General features: G+C 37.5%; 2 protein-coding genes across 4 annotated transcripts in view; both read right to left on the bottom strand.

The window, feature by feature from the left end:
* Positions 1-2,975: 2,975 nt before the first annotated feature.
* The window catches only part of LOC130051710 (minichromosome maintenance domain-containing protein 2-like), a 165,082-nt gene continuing 142,109 nt past the window's right edge, over positions 2,976-25,948 (bottom strand). Inside the window, exon 22 of the mRNA XM_056154210.1 lies at positions 2,976-4,014. The gene's annotated coding sequence lies outside the window, so the exon portion shown is untranslated. The remainder of the gene's footprint in view (positions 4,015-25,948) is intronic.
* On the bottom strand, positions 11,712-15,098 carry LOC130051709 (heat shock 70 kDa protein 12A-like). Of its 3 annotated transcripts, none has more exons than XM_056154207.1 (5): positions 14,869-15,098; positions 14,322-14,661; positions 13,878-14,100; positions 12,958-13,113; positions 11,712-12,879 (listed from the first exon to the last, which is right to left on the bottom strand). In XM_056154207.1, exons 2-5 carry the CDS (start codon positions 14,652-14,654, stop codon positions 11,816-11,818), a joined length of 1,776 nt encoding a protein of 591 aa, XP_056010182.1. In that variant the 5' UTR covers positions 14,655-14,661; positions 14,869-15,098; the 3' UTR covers positions 11,712-11,815. The 3 variants fall into 3 exon arrangements, with proteins under 3 accessions (XP_056010182.1, XP_056010183.1, XP_056010184.1); XM_056154208.1 differs by having other exon boundaries at positions 14,813-14,877; XM_056154209.1 differs by having other exon boundaries at positions 14,774-14,870.

Below are 25,948 nucleotides of genomic sequence, written 5' to 3'. Positions count from 1 at the left end.
TCAAGTCTATCCAATAAGCCATAACATTTTTGATGAACCACAAGGACACACTATGTCATATCTGCAATTATCCCCATCAGCTAGTATAGCCATATGGGTGAGGGGAGGTATACCGGATTTAAAGTTACATACAAATATATTGGATTTTAAAAAATCTGTTTCAGTTAGGTAAGCATTTTTATGTATAGCTGCAGATCTGTAGCGTTATGGTTTTATATTCGTGTCTTTGACCATAACGGTCATTATGGTCAAAGACAAGAATATAAAACCATAACGCTACAGATCTGCAGCTATTTTATGTAATGTAATTTTAAAAACTTTGTTCATACCACGGCCAACGGTACTAAGATGTGATTACAAAAGGATTGTGGTTGAACCTTTTCAGGAAAATAGTTTCAAAATCTTCTCAATTTCAAAAACCACACAAACGTATATTTTTACACGCGGTATTTATTTTCGCTAAATATGCGGTAATGCATGTATAAAATTCGCGCAGTTGCATATCAGAGGAATTAAAGTATATAAATTAATTTGATATTAGCCATATACAACTAGGCGAAATCTCGTACCCGCGGACAGTATATATTTTAATATTATTTCGAAATGCACTGTACCCCTCATCTTGATATAAGCATATTGTTTTTCACAATGCATATGAAATCATTACAGATCTTCTTTCAGTGCGTGAAAAGAAAGCAGAGGTGAGCAAGCTCACATACCCCACGCTCCAACATTGCTTGACAATGCCTCACATAATGAATGGTAATGCTATGCATTACTGCAAGAACAGGACAGACGGTCTCAAAATTTTAAGTTCAATAGTGGCATAACTCCCAGAAAAATTATTGAATCAGAATTTTCTGGGAATATGCACATCTGCACACTGTGTCCTTATTATATGGTGTCCGGATAGGGCCATTTGCAAAAGCGTGACTGCGCGTTAGCCACAACACGCCGTCACGCCAACAAGCAACGCACCTTCGCACTCTCACGCCAACAAGCAACGTGCCTTCGCGCAGACAAGCAACGCGCCTTCACGCAGACAAGCAACGCGCCTTCGCGCTCTTACGCCGTGTTGCTTGTTGCCGTGAGAGCGCAAAGGCGCGTTGCTTGTCTGTACGCAGGCGCGTTGCTTGTTGTCGTGAGAACGCGAAGGCGTGTTGCTTGTCTGCGTGAAGGCGCGTTGCTTGTTGGTGTGAGAGCGCGAAGGCGCATTGCTTGTTGGCGTGACGCCTTGTTGTGACTAACGCGCAGTCACGCTTTTGCAAATGACCCTATCCAGACACCATATTATTAACTACTAAGTTTCACGAAATTCTGTTTCAGCGGTCTCAGAGGAGTTGCGCTGACAAGAACGGGACTACGGGCTAGAAATTCGAAGTTCAAAAGGGGCATAACTCCCAGAAAAATTATTGAATCAAAATTTTCTGGGAATATTCACATCTACAGTGTGTCCTTATTAACTACAAAGTTTCATGAAATTCTGTTGAGCGGTCTCAGAGGAGTTGCGCTGAAAAAAAAAGGTACTGACGGACTGACAGACGGGTTAAAAACATTATACCCTTCGCAACTTCGTTGCATGGGGTATAATTATGACTCCGTGGAAGTAAATTGTCTACAGTATGTCAGTATTATATGTAAGCGTTCTCGCATAGTGTAAAGAAGCAGGTACAGTTTCTACAGTCATCTGGCCCAGAAAATGGATGATTTCAGTAGGAGTCCCAAAATCTGGCATTCAAATAAGGAATGAATAAGCAAACCCAAACTACGTTTAATTTGATCCAAAATTGCTTTGTATTATACGACAGGAGCGTGAAGTTGGCATAAAATTGCCAAAATCAATGAAAAAATTCAGGGCGTTTTCCTTTCAGAAAACATACAGCCCAAGCATCGAGCAATTCAAATTCAACTACATTTTTCATGTTCTGTTGTTCTATTCATACACAATAAATATTAATGTGATTTTGCTCAACATATGTGCACACCTTTTCATGCGAGGATCTAGAGTGGGGGTTGGGCGGGTCCGGGACCCCCCACCCCCCTCCCACCCTGGAATTTGCAAAGATAATTTTTTTTTTTTTTTTACAATATAACGATTTATAAGAAAAATGAGTTGACTGTCATTATATTATAAATATTTCTGAATTAACTTTCTTAGTATTGTAATGTCATTATGAGGTTAGAATCAAATCACAAATGTTATTCGAGTTTCTAAACGAATCTAAACAGGAAAAGTTAATATAACGAGTGATTGACGTCATAATCTTGTCATTATGCTACTGCATCGTCATAAAGTCATCGGCTTTAGTATACCTCTGCTTCAGACTCAATATGACAGACTAGTATTCGTTTATAATTCTAAGTAAATATTAATAGAATTCTCTCCGATTATCATTTCCTTCCAATTTTAACACTTGCTTAGTAACAGATGCAAAATATATCATGGGTGAAAGGGATTTTGATCTTTTACATGCCTCTTTACTGAAAGCAGCAGCAAAAGGCTGGCAAGCCTTGCAGCTCAATGTATCTTTAAGATACGCAAGTTGCAAGAAAGACTACACCTATGATCTGAGTGTAATGAGGTCCGATATATTGCCCGGAGATTGTAATCTGGACAAAATTGCCGAGGCGCTTTATCCAGAAGATGGCCCAGTAGATATTTGTCCTGTGAAAGTGTACGGGGATGGCAATTGCTTCTATAGGGCCCTCTCTAAAGCCATTTTTGGTCATGAAGAGAGACATATCGAACTTCATGTCATGACCGTATTAGAACTTGTAAAAAATTCGAGAAAGTATGCGTCACAGGCAACTTACGACAAGATGTGTTCTCATCCCACAAGTGTACAATATGTTGTGGAGACGTCAGTATCGGCCAGATCACTTGTACCGGGGAATTTTCTCAAGTCGATTCAGAATGAAACTCTAAATTCAATCAAATCAGGGGAATATTGTTCTTTGATTAATTTTTTCGCAGCGACAAATGCCCTGAATCATCTAATATCTAGCATTTATCCAACAATACAAAATGTTGCTGTAAACAGACATTTTCTTCATCAAGAAATAAAGCCATTTTCAGATGAAAAGGTACGTCAGGGTTCTCCCATCTACATCATGTGGTCACACACTGAAAATAGCAACCCAAACAATTGGTCACCAAATCATTTTGTGGTTTGTTTCCCAGTTTTACCTACTGAATCCAATGAAATGAAGGAGCCTGCCCATAAAAAGTCAAAACTTTGTATTGATTCAGATGATACCCCGGAAATCACCATGGACTCACAAAATGAAAAGACGGATATTAAATCTGATGACAATGAATTTATTAAGACAACAGAACATGATAAAGATAAAACATCTTTTGACGATTCGGATTTTTCTGATCTTGGTAAAATTGTAACAGGTGCAATAAAGTTCAACATAATGTCCTCAGCTGAAAAGATAAGTTATATTCAGAATCAACCCTTGCCAGACGATGTCGCCAAGTTAAAAACAGGTCGTGCTCAAACAACGAATACGGGTGAACTCAAAAAGACTTTATCATTTCAATCTTCTTGGATGAATCAGTTTTCATGGTTGACCTTCAGCAAACTGTTAAATGGCGGTCTGTGTAAGTTTTGTGTCATGTTCCCTCAGTCAGATGTCCAACATCAAAATACATTTGTTACGTAACCTTTTACTGCGTATAAGAAAGCACTTGGAAAAACATCTGCCCTTTTAAAGCATCAAAATTCAGAACATCACAAGAGTGCCAAATCTGTTTATCACACAACCAAGATGACATCCGAAGTGCCAACTTCGTCTCTTCCGTATAAACTCAATCAGCAAAATCAGGCACAGTATCAGCACAACATAAAGTTTCTTGAGAAAATAGTAGATGCGATCATTCTTTGTGGGAAACAAAATATTCCTCTCCGAGGACACAGAGATGATACCACAAGCGATTCCTCAAATAAAGGTAATTTCCTGGTAATATTACAGCTGCTGGCAAAGAATGATGAGCAGCTCTGGTCTCATCTACAAAAAGCAAAAAAGAATGCCTTATATACCAGCAAAACCATTCAGAATGAGGTTATCCAACTCATTGGAAATCACATCACAGGTAAAATTTTGAAGAGTTTACAAGGGAGGGTTTTTTATTCTATCATAGCCGATGAGGTAATTGACAAGTACGCTAACAAAGAAGTTTTAGTCTTGTGTCTCATATTTCTAGATACTGGAGAACACCCTGCCATCATTAAGGAGGAATTTCTTGACTTTGCAAATATAGGCAGAACTACTGGGGAAGCAATTGCTGATAAACTTATTGAAATCCTCTGCTTGCTTGCAATTCCGATTGAGAACATGCGAGGGCAAGCATACGATGGTGCAGCAGCAATGGCATCGGAAAAACGGGGGTGTCAGGGACGAATCAAGTCTCTAAACCAATTAGCTTTGTACACACACTGTCGGAGTCATGTATTGAATCTGAGCATCGCTTCAGCCTGCAAATTACCCCTTGTGAGGAATATGATAGATGTCCTTAATTCAGTGTTTATTTTCTTTGACAGTTCCCCTAAACGACAAGGGTTTCTTGAGACTATTATAGAAAATGATGGGTCTGTAGATTTTTCCAGAAAGAAACTGGTTGGACTCTGTAAGACTAGGTGGGTTGAGCATCATATCTGCTTTGATGTGTTCTACACTATGTACAAGTTCGTCATCAAATTTCTGCAGCACATTCTCAATCAAAACCTTGATAAAAGTACCAGTGAAGACTGGTCTTTGGATGGACAAACTAAAGTGACCGCACAGGGGCTTTTGGCTTCGATGACGTCCTTCTCTGTGTTGATAACAAATGTGTTTGTAAGGTATGTCCTAGATAAATAAAGCCTTTGACTCTCAAACTTCACAAAAGAGATATTGACATTTTCACTGCAAGTAAGTTAATTGAGGAACACGTGGATAGGATCAAAGAAATTCGTAGAGCGGTAGATACCGAATTGGAGTCTTGCTTTAAAGATGCAACACAAATTGCAGACAACCTTGATATAGTGATTAAAACCCAAAGGGTTTTCTCCAAGCAGCAACACAGAGAAAATGTCTCAACAAGTAATCCAAGAGATTATTATAGATCTGTCGTGGCCATTCCATTTCTGGACTTTTTCCTCAGTGAATTAAATACGAGGTTTCAGAAAGAAGATCTGGCGGCATATTCGATATGCTCTTTGTTGCCTGTCAATGTGACAAATATTTCACGCGAGGAATTGTCCAAACTTGCCTCAGAACTAATATTTTGGGGGAGCGACCTGCGTTGTCTTTCTGTAAAGGACTTGGAGAAAGAACTCTGAGATTGGAGACGTTATTGTGTTAACATGAGCAAAGAAACTTCAGACAAGCTCTGCAATCTGCTCAATCTTTTCAACTTTGTAGATGGGGACGTTTTCCCGAACGTGAAAATTCTTCTTCACATTGGATGTGTTTTACCTATCACAACATGTGAAGCCGAAAGATCCTTTTCTGGATTAAGATGCATCAAGAGTTACATGCGCAGTACTAAGCAAGAGGACATATTGACTGGGCTTGCACTAATGCATCTTCACCATTCATTAGAAATTGACCAAAAGGAAATTGAACAATCATTTAGCAGGCAAGGAAAACGAAGATTATTTCAGTCAAGTCTCTTTAGCTAAATAACACTTCCTACCAGAAAACATCAATACACGACAAAAAGGTCGCCCGCGTGGTGCAGTGGTTATATAGAGCGTTTCCTTCGAGAGTTGGAAAATAAAGGGTTGAACATTATATCACGGGTTCGATTTTGTGAAAAGGTTCGACCCCCCCCCCTCCCCCCTGGAAAAAATTTCTGGATCCGCGTCGGGCCTTTTCCTAAGCAATAATATGGATGAAATCCAAGTTATCAAGCTCTCTTTGAAGAAAAGGTGGGAAAGTCTTATTCGTGACGTAATTTAATGCTATCAAATAAGCAATCAAAGAATTTTATTTTAAAAGTTGGCATAGTATACTTGGCATATATTTAACTTACTTCAAACACAGATCAAGCAATGCAGTGAAGTTTCAAGTTAGTTGTTCACATCTGAACCCTGTTTCAAAAAGGAGGAAGGGGGCATAATTGTGATTTGATGTTTTACATTTGGAAAATACAGACTAAGGTGGTTCCCAGGAGAGTTAATGCAATAGGCTTTTGTTACCTGGTCTGATCTCGGAGAATCTGTACATGACCGACTTTTGTGGGTTTTTCTTGTTTTTTTTTTTGTTTTTTTGTTTTTTTTTTGTTTTTTTTTTTTTTATAGAGTTTTCAAGTTCTCTATTGTCCATTTCATGACAGCTTCGCTAGCCAAGGGGGACGATACACGGTGTTCCTCGTGTATCGTCCCCCTTGGCTAGCGAATATGATTTTATGAGTGCACCTGAGAAAACTAATACACAAGATGTTGATGTTATATGCAAGTCCTGATAAGTATATGCTTACTAGATTACTAGATCAATTCAACAAGTCTTGTACGACACCCTAGCTTACGTAATGTGCATTATACAAGTCCAGAGAACGCTCGTTTGTTTTGTGTTCTTTCGAAAAAATGGGGGGGGGGGGGGGGGGGGTGTCATTCATATGACATGAATTGTAAATTTTCAAGACATGCGATTGTAGAGAGGATTTTTGAAAATTGGTCAATTTTAAGCAGATTTGCCCCGTCCCTAAGCCCCCCCCCCTCCTCTCCGGGTGCAGGTGTCCTGAAATCCCCCCCCCTTGTCCCAAAGATGTTTCATACCAAATTTAAAAAGAATTGGAAAGGTAGTAATTAAGAAGGAGTTAAAAATGTTCAATTGTTAACACATTTTATATCACTGACCACTTTGGCTCCATCCTGATACCAAAACCCTGACCCCTGGGATCATGAAATTTATAATTTTGGTAAAGGGCTACCTGTTCATTCTGAATATCCATTTCGTTTCCATTCAGTACCAATGCTTTTTAAAATGTTTTACGCACAAATACTATATACCAAGTTTGGTCCCCCCCCCCCCCCCCCCCCCGGAGTCAGCATCTCTACCGCGGGGATCATGAAACTAACAGTTTTGGTAGAGGTATTCCTGCTCTCCATCACCATGCATTTAGTTTTTCTTACAGAATGCGGTTGTAGAGAAGATTTTTGAAAATTGGACAATGTTGGGCAGTTTTCGCCCCGCTCCTAAGGCCCCAGGGGTGCAAGAGTCCTCAAATTTACAATCTATGTCACCCTTGTTTCAAAGATGCTCCAAACCATTGAAAAGAAAAAGTTAAAACGTTCAATTGTTAACACATTTAACCACTGACCATTTTGGCCCCATCCTAATTCCAAACCCCTACCTGTGGGATAATAAGATTTACAATTTTGGTCAAGGGCTACCCGTTCATTCTAAATATCCATTGAGTTTCAATTTAATAGCAATAGCATTAAAGAAAAGATTGTTTAAATGTTTTACACATAAATACTACAGTATATGCTAAGTATGGCCCTGCTCTGGAATCGGAACCATCGTGAAAATTACAATTTTGTTAGAAGCCTTTCTGTTCTACATCACTATGCATTTATTTTTTCTTACACATGTGCAGTTGTAGAGAAGGTTTCAAAAATTGGTCAATTTTTGGCAGTTATTGTCCCGCTCCTAAGGCCCCAGGGGTGCAGGAGTCCTGAGTCCCCCTTGTCCCAAAGATGCTTCATAACAAATTTGAAAAGAATTGGAAGGGACGCAATAGGTCGCCCGAGTTTACTCAGTTCCTAAAAATGCAACTCCTAAATATCCATATTTTGAGATCAGCCATCCCAAAAATTTGTTAAAAATCATTCTACAAGTACGCTGAAGTTGATATTAAACGATGTTGAAGTTCGTCATTGACAATCTATGTAGACTTTGGAGAACGAGAATCTGTTGGAATCCCCATGGGCACAATTTGTGCCTGTATGTTTTTGTATTCTTATGAAGCAAAATTTATTGAAAAACTTCTACATAAGTTGTATCTTGTTTTGACCTTCAACACTTGCACACATAGACGACGTTTTATCAATCAACAATATTAATTTTCATCATATGTTAGTATACTTGTATCCCAATGAATTAAAAATACGATGATGGTATGTTACAAAGGATGCGTATTTGACCCTCGTCACTTCCATGAACAGTAGGTTTCAAGATGAAATGAAGATGACGTGAATCGTTTCCTAAAGGTCACAGTGAAGAATGCGTGCCCCATATAATCATATCAAAGTACTTAAAGTACTCATGGGAGTTGAACATTGTGGAAATTCAGTTAGAAAAGATAGCACTGGAAGGGGTAGGGGGATAAATGACTGAATATTATCATGATTTTAGATACAAATCAACTGTTGTTGTTTTTCAAAGCGTTACAACAGTAAACATGGATAATGGAAGGCCCATGGGCCACAACGCTCCTCGAGTAACTGAAGTCGTGTTGTTGTTTTCTAGAATTTCACCCCTTTATATTCTCATGAAAAATGTGACCACATATTATGGCCCAAACATTCAAATCAATATGGTTATCAATGCCTTGCAGTTATGAAGAAGTTTTTCCCCTGTATATATACATTCAAGTTTAATCCTAGTTATAGCTAATTCTAAGGATTCATTACTTGAAAAGGTAGTCCAATATGCTAAACTGTCACCTGAGTATACTACAGTCCTGTAGAGGATCAATGGAATGGTAAATAATTGTATAATAACTCAAAATAAATGAAATGCAAAAAAATTAAAAATTGTCGGGCATCGGAAATGCACAAGCCAAGTTGCGCAAGAATGGGCATAGAGGGAACCGGCAGAAAAGTTTTCAAGAATTATCAAGCAGGGAGCAAAATTTTGCGTACATAAATTTCAGCCGACTTAAACCCTTTGTGACCTTGACCTATAACCCTTGACCAAAATCAATAGGCTTCTTTGTCTCATCAAGGGCGATAATCCATCTAAGTTTAATTGAGATCCTATAATTTGTTAAAAAATTATAGTGCAGAAAACAAAATTTTCTCCAAATTTCAGTCTATTTATAGCCACTGTGACTTTGACCTTGTGACCCCGGAATCGATAGGCTTCTTGTCTTACTTAATCGATCTAAGTTTGATTGAGATCCAAAAATTCGTTCAAGAGCTATGGTGCGGAAAACAAAATTTTCTCCAAATTTCAGTCTATTTATAGCCCTTGACCTTTGACCTAGTGACCCCAGAATCGATAGGCTTCCTCATCTTACTGAGGGTGACAATCCATCTAAGTTTGAATGAGATCCTATAATTTGCTCAAGAGCTATGGTGCGGAAATGAAATGTTGATGCGTGCCCGCCCAAAGGCACTTCATCAGATCATAAGCCGAGTTCGACTTCATCGCAACTCCGCTAAAAATGAAACACTAGTCAAATAATGTTATTTATTGCCAAGGTATTTGGGATATTATACTGTGGCTCAAACAGGGGGTGAATGAACCTGACAGTATGGAAATCATATAGTGGAATCAGACTTGTGATGCTGGAAATCTATAGTGATTAATAAACTATACATGTACAAGATCCATAACTATTTTTTTTTTTCAGTTTGTGAGGGAGAATCCTCATGTCTCTTTCATTTGTAGACAAATAAACAATGTGTTTTGACCAGAGCAATTTCCAATCCTTTTTGCAGCATAAATTCAACATTGTGGCAACTGGGTTAAACTTTGATAGTGAAGTAATACATGGCAGCACCTTATCCCATGCTCTTAAAATTTCTGTTTGACACACACTCATGACATCCACTCAAACATTACAGAGTCAAGCAAAATCCCATTGTAATAGGGGATTCAAAATGGATAACTGGTACAAAATATGGTACATACTATTCAAAAAGGATAATGAATTTGACATATTGATGTCTTGGAAAAGGAAATTCTGACATCGGGGCTCTAAGCGTTTTCAAACATTGTCATTTGATAAAAGTGTTCTACATTTTTAAAAATAGAGATTAATATGTCTTTACATACATAGGTGAGAAAGTTTCCATTATTCCTAGCCGAGACATACCATGTATGCGCAAAAAATTCATAAACAAATATCACACTACTCACGTAGAAAATGTGGACCTTACCGTCATCAAGCGCAGCGAAACACGCCATTTCGAGATTATAGTCGACGAAAGCTCGGTAACAGTAATGAATAAGGTACACTCATTTTGTATCTATTTTGTGACTTTCTTTATTAAAAGGAACAGTTCTCTAATGTGTAACGTGCAATTACTACGTAATTCAATAACTTGAAGCATGAAGCAGTTTCACTTTGCCACCGGATATAAGAAATTTTATTTCGTATTCCGATCCCAATCGAAAGTTGTTGACTGGGAATGACGTGTTTTAATTCAATCTACATGTAACATCAAGCATTTTTTTAATATCACATTAAAAAAAACCAAATATATACACATACACAATGTTGTAGAGTTATTTCTTGTAAATTTTCTGAGGTTTCGCACCATATTCGATATTTCGCGCCACGGTGTCAATAGGGCTTGTGTGCAGTTGTCGTTCGTTTCCCTATCAATGTTTATAGGTGACGCTGCGCTACAAACGACAATTTTCAACCTTATCTTTTATTTTTCTATGTCTATCAGTATCAATTGATCGAAATCTTGTATTCAAATTGATTTGAATACAATATCATTGCATTTATTTACATGTCAATTATCAAAATTAGATTAATTCAGAAAAGTTACATGGATTATTTAATGGCGGATGTTTATAAAAGTTTATGTTGATTTACCTAGGAGTAAATCAGCTGACACAGAACCCCCGCTGACGACCACTATACAAATCAATACAAATTACTGCGCAGAAAAGTGCGTGATGACCCAGGGAGATTGAACATAGTTCAACTCCCAATAACGTGACAAATCTTTGGGCAGATGTTATGGATAGAATAGCGTCTTAACCCTGGATCTTCGCGCCTCTTTGTCATGTAGGGACGGGTTAAATTGAGAAGGCTTGGAATCGAGCATTATTAACACTTAGAGGGATCTCTTCAAATTAAATGCGATGCTGGAGGAGTTATGCTGTGCATCCGCTATGTCCGAAAGACTTGTGGAGACATTCTTGCGCATGTGCAATTGTACGGTGCCAATCGGAACATCGCTCGTCCTTTTCAGTCAAGTCGAAATTGACGGAAAAGGCCGAGCGATGTTCTGATTGCATCGAAGTTTGATGATGCAACCTTTATTCATAAGAACTTGCTTGTTTATCGGAATCAGCGAATTTATTCATTTGTACATAGAACTTTACATGGCAACATATTCATCTCAGCAACGCTCAACATATGAAGTGATATATTGTTCATATCTTAAAATGGACATCATTTGTGAGCTTTGGGAATGAAAAACGACATTAAAGCTGGTAAGTTGCCAGATTTTTATAATTCAATGGCGGATTCAGAATTTTTTCAAAGGGTGGTTGCAACCCAAGTTTGTACCTTTTCCGTCCAAGAAAGGGGGTGGGGTGAAGACCTCAAAATGGCAAAAACGAAATTTTGTTTTTAAAAACAATAATTAAGCAAAGGGTGTGAATGTGTGGGTTGAAACTTTAACCTGGGATATTAGTTTCTGTTAGAAACACATGCCTATGGCCCACGTATTGCAGTCCTTAATCTAGAGGGCAGCAACTCGTCTTCATCTATATCTGTCGATATTATGACAAAAATACACTGAAAGAAGTTTGTTGTTCAAAATTCAATGTTTTGAAAAATAGGCATGTGGTAAGGTGATTCGACATACAACTTTATCATCATTTACATCATTAGGCCACAAAAGGTTTTTTTTCAAGTGCCCAAAAAGTTAAAGAGACTGTCGTATGTCCGGTTATGGGTGATATCTTTTGCTCTCACACAAAGTTCAGTTTCACCAAACACCATTGTCTCCTGGATTTCGAAAGGTTCACTCGACCGGCACTTTGGTAACGGAACCGTCAGTGTCCCCAGACAGGAGCAGGACTGATCCGTGACAAATCGGGGATTCTCCTCCGTGGAAGCATAAATCGTACATTCTAACGTGTCTTCTTCCGGCTTCAGGGCTTGGAAAGTTTGTGAAAACTGAAACCCTGGACTGATTTCTTGTCCGATTGTTACATACTTGAAAAAGGCGTCTTTACATCTTGCGACGCCATTTATCACAACTCTTTTCGACAGTGGATGCAGTTTTGGATCGAACTCCGGCCAACTTTGAATTCCGTAAGTATGTCGTGCTACTCTAGTTGTGATCATTTGTGGTAAATGACCATACAGAACAGCACCTTTTAAGACGGCGAGTCCTGCTTCTTCAGGAACAATGACTTTTTTGTTTGTTATAGTGTCCTTCAGTTGCTTTTGTAAAAGTTCACACTCGGAAAATCCCCCGACAATCAGAATATTGTCTACATCACCGGATTTATCTTTCAGGATTGTTTTAATGTGATCAGCAATATTGTCAAGAGTAGGACGGAATAATGAACTGAAAACTTCAGTCGCAATTTGAAGCTTTTGAGTTTTGGGATAAACTTTCCCAGCGTAACTGGCATTTTTATCGATAATTTCATCAATAGATTTCGTTTGTCTTGCCGTTTGTGCTAAGTTGAACAAAGACAGAGGGAAAGTCATTTTAACCATACCAGATTTTCCGGATGATATTGCACGTTTTTTAGTTTCAAATTCTCTTTCTAATTCTAGATAATCATCCATATGCTGAATTTTGAAATCATCCATCACATCTTGTCCAAACAATTCTGAGAGGAAGGAGAAAAACGCCTCGTTAATGTCTCGTCCACCCCATGGCCCTCCCGTGGCGCGGTGGATTTCCCTTAGCTTTCCACCTTTACAACGCTCGTGTAGGGTAATATCAGTTGTTCCGCCTTCAATGAGAAGGAAATGATTACAAGGTGAACTTGAATTAAGACACATAAACATAACACATGTAATTGTTTACCCACCTCCGAGATCAACCACCATGAACTTTGACCCCGATTTGGCAACGTCTAGAAATGACGCCCCGCCTTCTAGTCTTTGACGTTGTACTGGCAGAAATTGACAGTATATGGAAGCAACTTCTGGCTCCAGAGCTATAGTTAACTGTTCTTTTGATATTCCTGCCTAAATTTTGAAAATTTGTCCATGTTATCTATTGTATATTAAAATCAAAACTACTGTGCAAACATCTCTAAATCGCACTTATCAATATAGCCTTTGAAATTTCATCTCTATCTTTCAAAAGAAAGAATAGAAATTACAAATAGAAAGCACTTTCAAAAAGCAAATATTGCAAATGTCCGACTTTTTTAGATAAATAAACTTCACCATCAAGATCATGTTCCTTCCTAAATGAGCAACTTGTTTATTTTTTTTTATTTAAATGATGTTGTATTGTAACAAGTACAGAGTGCATGTGTATTTATGTTGAGAACAATTTCGGATAGATATTTTAAAATGTAGAAATCTTGCCTATGAAGAATCTATAGTTTCATTTATAGTTTGTTTTGTATTTCAAGTTCCGCATCTCGCATCTCTGTTGAGCCTAAAGTCATAAGAATGTGGGCTTTCCCAGACTTTTTAAAATTGTGTCAAACCGAGTCACTGTCACGAGTTTTCAATGAAGCTATGATAAGATATCGTAATTATCATAAAATATTGTCATTCTCTATATCAATAGTATTTTCCTTTTAACGCATTCACATTCAACAATATTGTGGCAAGTTACCGGAATACCAGTTGTGGTGAGTTGAAGCAATTTGACTGGCATTTCTCTAAAACTTTTCCATATGTAACTGAAAAGCGATCGATCTTTATAGCAGATAAATTTATGTATTGCCAAACAAATTGTGTGTTACATAACACGGATATATATAATATGGACTTGCCTTAACAGCTGCCTCTCGCATGAACTGCTTAGCGTTGTCATCCCAAATTGCTGGAACTGTCAGAACATAATGAATATCATCTTTCTGAATATCACTAAAATTATCAGACAGGATGTTGAATAGATGGTCTTTGAGGAACTTAATGGACAAGCTAAACACAGTCATTGCGTCCAGACTCTTTCCGGTTGCATCCAAAATTTCGACATCCCTTCGTAACTTCTGTCACAGAAAAGTAAAATGATGTCTTACAATTAGTCATACAATTAGTAATACATTTATATGTTCGAGAATGTCTCTGCATTTGAAGAAAAAGATTAAAATTCTGCACCTTTAATAGTTAGTGCTATTCATGAAGAGCAATTAGTATGTATAGCTAATTTGACCATCGTTCCAGACAAACAGCCTCAGAGATATCATAAAAAATGCTTTTCAACTTTTACTTTGTTGTTGTGTAGCAACATCTTGAAGCAATGGAAGTAATAATACGACATGAAGTCTTCATCTTCGTCCGCCATGTCAGAGTACAGGGTTTCAGCCTCGTATCCAAATGCAAGAAAGGACTTGTCTGGCTTCAGCAGTAGAGTAGTCGGGGCCTTTGTAGACAGTAAACTTTTAGTACCAGCATTCCAAATGTTGGCCCTGATTTTTAGGGGTTCTTTCTCCCAAGCGTCTTTTGATGAAAAGGCGTAACCAGAATAAGTTGTACCGAAGTCGATGGCAGCCACAAACAGTCTGTGTTTACGTGGTGGCACCCCATCGCTAACACTGGCCATTGTCTACCTGAAAGTTAAACGAACATTGACCATTCATGTTTAGTAGAAATTTTTTGATTCAATATACATGTATTTAAAAAGAAAAGAAGATGAAATGACAGCAATATAGATAATGATACTTATATTGTTAAGAAGTATGTGCATCGCCGACAGTATACATTATCTGGATTTATAGACAAGTGCTGGTAGATAGTAGAAATGAAAAAGAATTTACCTAAACGGTGTACTTTCGGTTTGCTTACTTCCGGAAACTATCTCACATGTGCATGCCCTTGCGGAGGTTATTTACATTTCCTCAATGTGTACTCAGCAGGGCAAACTCCGATGATATATTTACCTCTAGCATGGCGTAAAACTTTGTACATAATTTTTATCACTTTATTTACGATGAATTTACAATGAAAAGAAGCCGCGTGCACCCGATATATTTTGGTAACAAGAGACAAAACAATGCCAGTCTGGATGTTTTATGCTGTATACGATGTACAGTAAACATTACACTTTAATTACCTGGTATGTACTGTAAAAGGTAACCGACCGTTTATACTTTATACACACCTGTTATATCAAATCACATCGTGCTTGTTTCGGAGGATGACAATTTGAAACTTTACGACGAAGATGCCCGCGTTATAAATCTTTTCTCATTTTCTTGGATATACATACATGTATTAGATAGGTCACCGGTACAAGTCCTATCTGCAACACTTAGTAATCGTACGGCGGTAACAGGTATGCCTTTAATCGAAGAAAGCGTTTGATTGATTGATGTTTTCCGCCACACTCAACCATTTTCCAGTTATCTGGTGGCGCCCAGTTTTTATTGGTGGAAGAGAGAACCCAGATACAATGTACCTGGAAAGAGACCACCGACCCTCCGAAAGTAAACTGGGAAACTTTCTCACTTACCGGCGCGAGCGGGATTCGAACCCGCGCCGACAGGTGAGAGGCCGTGTGATGTTGAGCGCGATGCTCTAACCACGATTGATGAAATGGTAGTTTGCTGAACAGAGGAACCACGCTCCCTCGTGATGGAGAGAATCAATGAGAAGCACCTGTGGGTAACTGATGATGAACTTGATGTAGAACCTGTAAGATTCATGTATACCGTGACGATTTTTGTCAACGTTTTAAACAGTTTCTGTGAATATGCTTAAAATTACCTTTGCAAATTCAGGTAAAAGAAAAAGAATGGTTTTTTTTTCCGTTTTGTTTTTGTTGTATATTTTTTTTTTACTTATGTAGAGACATCATCAGCTTTAGGTAAAATGGCACAAAACTTTGACCCATGCATGGCGTTTACAAGCTTCTTTTTTGTGCCAATGCCTGACGTGACACGGGACCTCCGTTTTGAAATGTCATTCTCAAAAGACCCGTGCCTTTCACTTTTGATATCAGGCGTAATAATGGACAACTTATCCATCATTACTTATTTCTTTATGTTTAGGGACAATGCATTTTAGACTTAGATTGCAATGTAAAAAAAATCTCACTCTTTACCTTTATTTTTTAAGAATACAATATTTGTTTATGGTACTTATTTCATTATTCTATTATGTGTACAGAATAATCAGATAAAAATGATGGGGCATTAAGTACTATGACATTCATTAAAGACATAGTTCAGTCGAAACGTGTTCAGTAAGTCTTAAACTGTGATATGCTATAGACACGAGTAATATAACATCGCCCTGTAATCAGCACACAAAATCAATTTACAGTCATCATCAGCAATGTTATATCATAACACATAATATGCAATTTATATCATAAATAATATATGAGAAACCTCAAGAGCTTCCTGAGGTTCATCACAACATACTGCATTAAGATTGTGGATTCTCGGTTAATGTGGACTTGTTACTTTCTATATGACGAATACGATTCGAGTCAGTTTGTAGATACACGTAACACACCTATAAAACCTCTAATTTATTAAGTATAAAATTATATGATCAACAGTACTGAAGGCACTCTGTAAGTTTAACATGTAAGAAGTCCAACATTTACTAAAATAAGCATTTGTTTAATAATTATATATATATATATATATATATATATATATATATATATATATATATCAATGTTCTTTTACATTCTGATGGTTGCTGACATAATATGAGTATTGGTGGTGTTGCATTCCTTGATGTTGGCGGTGGGGAAAACTGTGTATAGTAAATCAGGTGGTTACATGAACATGAAAAATGTGTTCATTGTCCCCAGTATTTGTATGTCTTCCATCCCAGCTGTTGTATTATCCAGGGTCCGGTTGTAAACAATACGAGAGGTAAATCAGGCGGTCTGCCGTTGTATATTCTCGATTTGTTAGAAATGATGTTGTGCTGTGTCCCACGATGTAGAGACAAGGACAGGTCGGATGAGAAATGTATACATGCCTATGTCATGACATCATTTCATTCACAAAAATCTTGCAGGTCAATTAAGTTTTTGGGTGTTGGTCATGTTGATATATTCCCACCATGTTAGATCCTGACTTGTGTTATCTGCTACTAGTAACGTTCTTTAGAGTATGGCTGTGAGAGTGGTAATTAGGTCTAGAGTATGGCTGTGAGAGTGGTAATTAGATCTAGAGTATGGCTGTGAGAGTGGTAATTAGATCTAGAGTATGGCTGTGACAGTGGTAATTAGATCTAGAGTATGGCTGTGATAGTGGTAATTAGATCTAGAGTATGGCTGTGACAGTGGTAATTAGATCTAGAGTATGGCTGTGACAGTGGTAATTAGATCTAGAGTATGGCTGTGACAGTGGTAATTAGATCTAGAGTATGGTTGTGACAGTGGTAATTAGATCTAGAGTATGGTTGCGACAGTGGTAATTAGATCTAGAGTATGGCTGTGACAGTGGTAATTAGACTGGACTCGTGTTACATGGTTTGTAGTGTACTGTTCTGGGCGGAAGGTTATCTGCCAGTCTCTTTCCCATTTTCTAAGCCTTTTCAAAAAGAAAATGCACTTCTTTTTGATAGGTAAGGCAATCATCCACAAACAGCTTAATAGACGACCTAACTTCTGGTGTATGAAACAAATGATTATAGACGATCTATTTACTTCTGGTGTATGAAACAAATGATTATAGACGATCTATTTACTTCTGGTGTATGAAACAAATGATTATAGACGATCTATTTACTTCTGGTGTATGAAACAAAGGATAATAGACGAACTAACTACTTCTGGTGTAAATTTTGGCCAAAGTCTATGTATTTCTTCGCTGATGCGCCATCCTCAACGACGACGCGCTGTTTTATGTCTTCAGTTGAAGGCGATACTACGGACTCCGTACTAGTGAAATTTATGTGGCAATCTTTACTGGGGAACTTTGTCCAATGTTTTCGGAAAATTAAAAGGATTACATCTGTTTGTTATTGCACCTCTGACAGACCCTTGATTAAATGTTGTATTGCGGCACTTAAATGTCGTCTGCTACGGAATTTGTGTTGAGCTTCGGTAAGGTTGTTTTCTTTTATGTCCTGTTGAATTTTTTCTTTTATGTAGAGGAATTAACTTCACTACCCACGTTCAGAAGGATAAAACGTATGCTCAACTAGGACCTAAGGTCACCTGCTCATTCACAACATCCACAAAAAAGTGAGATATCAGACTATACTAACACAAAAAAACTTGCAAAATTCATGAAGGGGCACAACTGTAGAATTATCTCTTTTATCTATAGTAAAACATATTGGGACCCCACCCTACCCCAAACACACCGAGCTACGAACAGGCCTGATCTGACATATCAACCTACCTATGCTCTTGTGTTTAAAAGACATTCTCTCTTTCCCGGTTTCCGTCTCTGCAGCAGAAAAAAGTAGATTTACATTCTTATCTTCACTGGTAAAAGAGTTCCATAAGTGCTCATTAATACACACATTTTGGAGAACTATTTTCGGGTTACCTCAGGTCCTAGTTGAGCATACGTTTTATCCTTCTGCGACGTTAAACACCTTAGGTTTGATGCGGCGCTGGGGTCAAGAATGAGAAGGATTAACTTTCAAAATGTTCGATGATGCTCGTGTGGCCATGTATCAAGCAAATATGTGTTATTTGCACATGTCTGTAAAAAAACCCAAACCCACCTCTTGTCTCTCTTTTTCTTTTTAAGAATTAGAAACAACTATTCCAGCGTCAGGGATGGTTGGTATATTTTTAAAAGAGCAAGGGGAGAGTTTTATTGAGAGTTCCATTATGAGACATGAGTGGTTGTTATCGTAGATGATTCCATAGAATTATGGGATGGCACCATAGTCATTAACATGAGGTGTAATTTTGTACTTGTACCTCTCTACAAGTGATGGGTTGCTGGCGAAATATAAGTCAAGGATCAACTTACCTCAAGTGTGTTGCTAAACAACAGCACTGACCAGATGTTTCAACAACTGGGCATAGCAAAGGGATACTGATGAGTTTGAACACTTAGGATCTAACAATCTATTGACTTTTCCGTAACTTATTGAGCATGCTCTTTTAGATAGATTGAACCTGCTGCTGCAATTCAATTTAGCATAACATTGTTTGTATCAAACGGAGCACATACAAGGTCGACCGTTTTAAACTACAATCAGTACTCGTCTACATTCACATCAGCTATCTTTGTTGAAACATTGAAATTTATGCTTTATTTGTATTTTGGGGGAAAGTGTTACGTTACATTGTAGAATTTGTCTCTCATGCAGAGACGTGACCAGGTTCAGGTGAAGTGCCACAACAATAGTCATTTGACTTATATTTGGTGCTCACGTTATTTATCATGACATCTACCGTGACACGAGACCCGTTTTTATGGTCATATTGGAAAGACCCATGACTTTCACTTTTAATGCCGGGACAAGGAACAGTTTGCTAAACGTCTTAGGTTTAACGCGGGGCCAGTTGAGAATCGTACCCGGGCTTCACGGTTGAGAATCGTACCCGGGCTTCACGGTTGAGAATCGTACCCGGGCTTCACGGTTGAGAATCGTACCCGGGCCTCACGGTTGAGAATCGTACTCGGGTCTCACGGTTGAGAATCGTACCCGGGTCTCACGGTTGCGGAGCAAGCGTCCTTAACCACTTGGCAACTGCGACCGAATGAGTACTTGTTCTGAAAATTTACCATCGTTGTTGACAGTGCTTTGCACAGTCCGAATGCTTGCGTAGAGATATGGTGCTTCCTTCGGAGGTTAATGTTTGTGTTCCAAAGTTTGGTGAGAGTGGACTGCAAAGAGAGCTGGGACAGCGCACAATTTCTCAAAACTTTTGCTGACGGCTGAATTCATATAGTTTACTATATTTGGAAGCATTAGAACTTCAAACTCACAAAGCTAGTGAGTTTACAAACAAATATAATCACCCGGTGTTGCTTTGGTACCATTCATCACAGCTGTCACACACGAATGCATGTTGACCCTGTTTCGCCCCTACAAGAAATGTTGGGAGTGCATGGACCAGGGCTATGCTTTACTTGATGACAGGGTAACAACAGAGGCTGAATTATGCATGCTGACTGGAAACGTATTATAGCCTTATCACGAGTTTGAGAATTTCATATCCAAATGTACTTTGAGTTTACTTTATTACAAATTCCTACTGGTTTGGTATGACGCCAATAAACGTCTGGTGTATCGCATTGTTGTGTGCAAATTACATGTGACGATACTAACGAAAACACGTAATTTTTAATTGTTATACATGAAATATCAGTGATTACTCTCATCTTATATGCCTATAAAGAATACAAAATTAAATACAAGGCAAACATGGACACAGGAAACACCAGAGCTGGGATCAGGTGCCTAGGGGGAGTAAGCATTTTATGTCACCCCACTGTGAGCCCACTATCCAGATCAAGTAAACAGAATAAGCTGTAGTCAAATTTACTATGTAAAAACCGACCATACCCTCCCCCACCCCCCTAAAAAAAGAAGCCTGGGCAACATCGCAACTTTGATCCCTATTGTGGCCCCAACCTACCCCCAGGGGCCATGATTTTTACACACTTGAATCTGCACTATGTCAGGAAGCTTTCTTGTAAATGTAAACTTCTTTGGCCCAATGGTTCTTGAGAAGATTTTCTCCATATATTTATATGTAAAAATTTTTATCCCCTATTGTGGTCCCATCCTACCCCTGGAGGCCATGATTTGAACAACCTTGAATCTGCATTATGTCAGAGAGCTTTTAATGTAAATTTATGCTTTCCTAGCCCAGTGGTTCTTGGGAAGAATATTTTTAAAGATTTTCCTATATATTTGTATGTAAAACTTTGATTTCGTATTGTGGCCCCATCCTACCCCCGGGGGTCATGATTTTAACAAACTTGAATCTGCACTATGTCAGGAAGTTTTTAGGTAAATGTCGCTCTTCTGGATTAGTGGTTCTTGAGAAGATTTTTAAATTACCCCATCCTATTTTTGTGATTATCTCCCCTTTGAAGGGGACATGGTCCTTCATTTGAACAAACTTGAAAGCCCTTCAACCAAGGATGCTTTTTGTCAAGTTTGGTTGAAATTGGCCCAGTGGCTCTGGAGAAGTCGAAAGTGTGAAAAGTTTACAGACAGACGGACAGACAACATGCGATTAGAAAAGCTCACTTGAGCTTTCAGCTCAGGTGAGCTAAAACACAGAGAACAATTTATCACTTATTATGGGATTGCCCCATTATTCAATAGTTCCCGGCTGGTGATTTCATTAATCAATTAATGAAATCAACACCAACTGGAGTAAATTAAATATATACTATCTAATAGTGGCAACATAGTACTGCAAGATCTATGGTACACAGCATTTCAACAAACAACCAACGAAAGATGAAATATAATGTGTGTACGTACCTAATGACATATTGTGATACCAGTTTCAGTAATCGTGAAGAGTATATAAAACAAACAACTATTCACTTGAACTTGAAATCCAGATTGTATTTATGTGTGCGTTGAAATTTATTTCCTAGGAACTTGCACTCTAGTCCCTTATCAATGAAGCGGAAGTGACAAAATATGCATTCTCTTTCAAAATGAAATGGATGCCGAGTGTCTTCTTGAGAATGATTACACATCGTTATTCAAAAGCAGAGCTCCATGGCAGGTCTTTCAATCCTGTCTGAATGCGTATCTCATCAAAGTGGGCTACCGTCCGCATTAGATTTGAAATCTTTAGATATAGGCCTAATGTATATCAATGCATTTTCATCAATAACAACGACAGGTCTACTGGCATTCCACAGAATAACTTGTATCAGATATTCTATACTTGATATCACAGTTAACTTGTATCAGATATTCTACACTTGATATCACAGTTAACTTGTATCGAATATTCTACATTTGATATCACAGTTATTAACTTGTATCAAATATTATACACTTGATATCACAGTTAAATTGTATCAGATATTCTACACTTGATATCACAGTTAACTTGTATCAGATATTCTACACTTGATATCAGTTCTACACTTGATATCACAGTTAAGTTGTATAAGATATTCTACACTTGATATCACAGTTCTACACTAGATATCACAGTTCTACACTAGATATCATAGTTCTACACTTGATATCACAATTCTACACTTGATATCACAGTTAACTTGTATCAGATATTCTACACTTGATAGCACAGTTAACTTGTATAAGATATTCTACACTTGATATCACAGTTCTACACTTGATATCACAGTTCTACACTTGATATCATAGTTCTGCACTAGATATCACAGTTCTACACTAGATATCATAGTTCTACACTTGATATCACAATTCTACACTTGATATAACAGTTAACTTGTATCAGATATTCTACACTTGACATCACAGTTAACTTGTATAAGATATTCTACACTTGATATCACAGTTCTACACTTGATAGCAAGAGTTACATGGTTGGTGTCTACTTCAAGATCCATCACAATAAATCAAGTGGAAAATCCACATTAAAGTAGAAATAAATTCTGTTTCTTTTATCGAAACACGCATTTTGACAGTGTAAACAATTACACCCTGTGGATTAAGGATGATTTGGAATTTAAACACCATGATAAAACTTTGTTATGCAAGGTATAAATTCGTTTCGTTCACAAGAAGGCTATATTTTAGTGATATATGTGGAACTATATAAAATTTTCATGACATTGGTGTTCCTATATGGTAGTTCTGAGTATTCATATATATACATGCAACTTGAATTGCAAAATTATTTCTTATGTTCATAACTACATTAAATCTTCTAAGCACTTTGGTACATGTGAATTTTTGCACTTTTAAAATTTATTTATTTATTTTCTTCCAACGGGCTGGGTTGATCTATATCAGTATTGGTCTATATTATACGTATGTGTGTGACTGTAGGTGGAGGGTTAGTGTTGGTCTATATTATACGTATGTGTGTGACTGTAGGTGGAGGGTTAGTGTTGGTCTATATTATACGTATGTGTGTGACTGTAAGTGGAGGGTTAGTGTTGGTCTATATTATACGTATGTGTGTGACTGTAAGTGGAGGGTTAGTGTTGGTCTATATTATACGTATGTGTGTGACTGTAGGTGGAGGGTTAGTATTGATCTATATTATACGTATGTGTGTGACTGTAGGTGGAGGGTTAGTATTGATCTATATTATACGTATGTGTGTGACTGTAGGTGGAGGGTTAGTATTGATCTATATTATATGTATGTGTGTGACTGTAGGTGGAGGATTAGTATTGATCTATATTATACGTATGTGTGTGACTGTAAGTGGAGGGTTAGTGTTGATCTATATTATACGTATGTGTGTGACTGTAGGTGGAGGGTTAGTATTGATCTATATTATACGTATGTGTGTGACTGTAGGTGGAGGGTTAGTATTGATCTATATTATACGTATGTGTGTGACTGTAGGTGGAGGGTTAGTATTGATCTATATTATATGTATGTGTGTGACTGTAGGTGGAGGGTTAGTGTTGGTCTATATTATACGTATGTGTGTGACTGTAAGTGGAGGGTTAGTGTTGGTCTATATTATACGTATGTGTGTGACTGTAAGTGGAGGGTTAGTGTTGGTCTATATTATACGTATGTGTGTGACTGTAGGTGGAGGGTTAGTATTGATCTATATTATACGTATGTGTGTGACTGTAGGTGGAGGGTTAGTATTGATCTATATTATATGTATGTGTGTGACTGTAGGTGGAGGATTAGTATTGATCTATATTATATGTATGTGTGTGACTGTAGGTGGAGGATTAGTATTGATCTATATTATACGTATGTGTGTGACTGTAAGTGGAGGGTTAGTGTTGATCTATATTATACGTATGTGTGTGACTGTAGGTGGAGGGTTAGTATTGATCTATATTATACGTATGTGTGTGATTGTAGGTGGAGGGTTAGTATTGATCTATATTATACGTATGTGTGTGACTGTAGGTGGAGGGTTAGTATTGATCTATATTATATGTATGTGTGTGACTGTAGGTGGAGGGTTAGTATTGATCTATATTATATGTATGTGTGTGACTGTAGGTGGAGGGTTAGTGTTGGTCTATATTATACGTATGTGTGTGACTGTAAGTGGAGGGTTAGTGTTGGTCTATATTATACGTATGTGTGTGACTGCAAGTGGTTTTATTTTTGTAAGTGTACGTGTAGAACATGTTGATCTGTAAAAATCATTTCATAGATTTCATAGCAAAATTCTTATCAACTATTTTCATATAAATCTCATTACAATGTTGTTACATCTTCAAAGAATCCCGTTTATCAATCATACCTTTGTACTTGACCTTCGTATTTGGGAGAGGGCCTACAAAGGCTATGCCTGTTGCCCGATCCTATTGAGTTTCTCAATATAATATTTTTAGATCAATCAAACTATAGAAAATTGAGATTGCGAAGGAACTCAACCGTTGATTAAAATTGTATATCAACCTCAGTAATACGAAGCTCAAATGTTTTCAAAATGCAATTTCAAAATATTAGAGAATTAGTTACTGTCTCATTGATAAAATTTACTATGTAAAACAGTATCTAGAAATAGACAGGTTATAAGCCCTATGACCTATTGAACATTATATCAATGACTTTTCTCGTTGATAAAAATAATAATGATGCTTGTATATCAAATTCAAAATGGATTGGGAATTTAAGTAAACATTTTGAGAAGCGTGAACATCCCCCATCTTTTTTTAAGTAGACGTTCGTCTCTGTATACACATCCTTTTAAGATTTATCGTAGAGATACTGTGAGTCACGTTCTGGTGATACATAATCACTTGGACTAGTTCCATATACAGTCAACATTAAAGCATTATATTACAGGTGTAAACATAAGACAGTCTGCAACGAAGGAGGGTATTCCCGTCAAAAACACGCGAGATGTCGAAATACGTACATGTACTGCATACAAAACCGGATTTCTCAGTGCGTCAAGCTTTATTGCTCTTTAAAAATTCAATGTTCCAACGAGAAAACACATCTTTCATTCGGGGATATATGGAATACGACATAAAATAAACAATTAGAATCTCTCTTATAACTTTTTCAAACAAATAAAGATTTTTTCCCCAGAGACTACTTTTATTCACATTCAATCGAATACTATTATAATAATATAACCACTGTACATTCCCAGCCTACAATACATGGTTAATATTATAACATAACCACTGTACATTCCCAGCCTACACTACATGGTTTTTATCTTTTATTGGTTTATTTTTATGTACATCGACTTCACTTTTACAACACGATTTTCTAAAGCAGCGACCTCTATCGTCTCCGCTTTCAAGTCTATATTAAAAAAATTCACCTTGAATTTAAATCTCAAGTCTGCATTTCATTACTATTTCCCCAGCAATACTCAAGAACTCTCAGCAGTAGAAATACAAAAACAAACATCGCCATTTTGTCCTTCTGGTGTAAATATTTTAAATTTCAGAGTGGACACATCATCGTACGTACAGTGGTATCTTATGTACGTCCGTCCGTCTGTTCGGGGATTTCTGTGTCTGTTTTCATTTCTCTGTCACGTGGGTCACTCTTCTGATCCATTTCAACCTCTCATGCAGGAGTTTTGCCCCTTTATTTGATTAATGTTCTGTATATGTAGGGTACATACACGTAATTTGTTCGACTAAATCCTCCCACTATCTCCTTATTTTACAGAATGTTTGTAAGGGTATTGAAGATGTACTTGTTACAAGAATTTTGATTTTCTTTAATTTATTGCGAAATTTTTCTATTCTTGAACTTAGTTAGTTTTAAGGAAGTATTATATAGGGAGCACATTATTTGTACGTCTTAACTCCTCCCATAAGT

This window comes from Ostrea edulis, chromosome 2, assembly GCF_947568905.1.
Source record: "Ostrea edulis chromosome 2, xbOstEdul1.1, whole genome shotgun sequence".
NCBI classification, from domain to species: domain Eukaryota; kingdom Metazoa; phylum Mollusca; class Bivalvia; order Ostreida; family Ostreidae; genus Ostrea; species Ostrea edulis.
The sequence above is the reverse complement of the archived record's forward strand: the minus strand, read 5'-3'. Positions and strand labels throughout refer to the sequence as shown.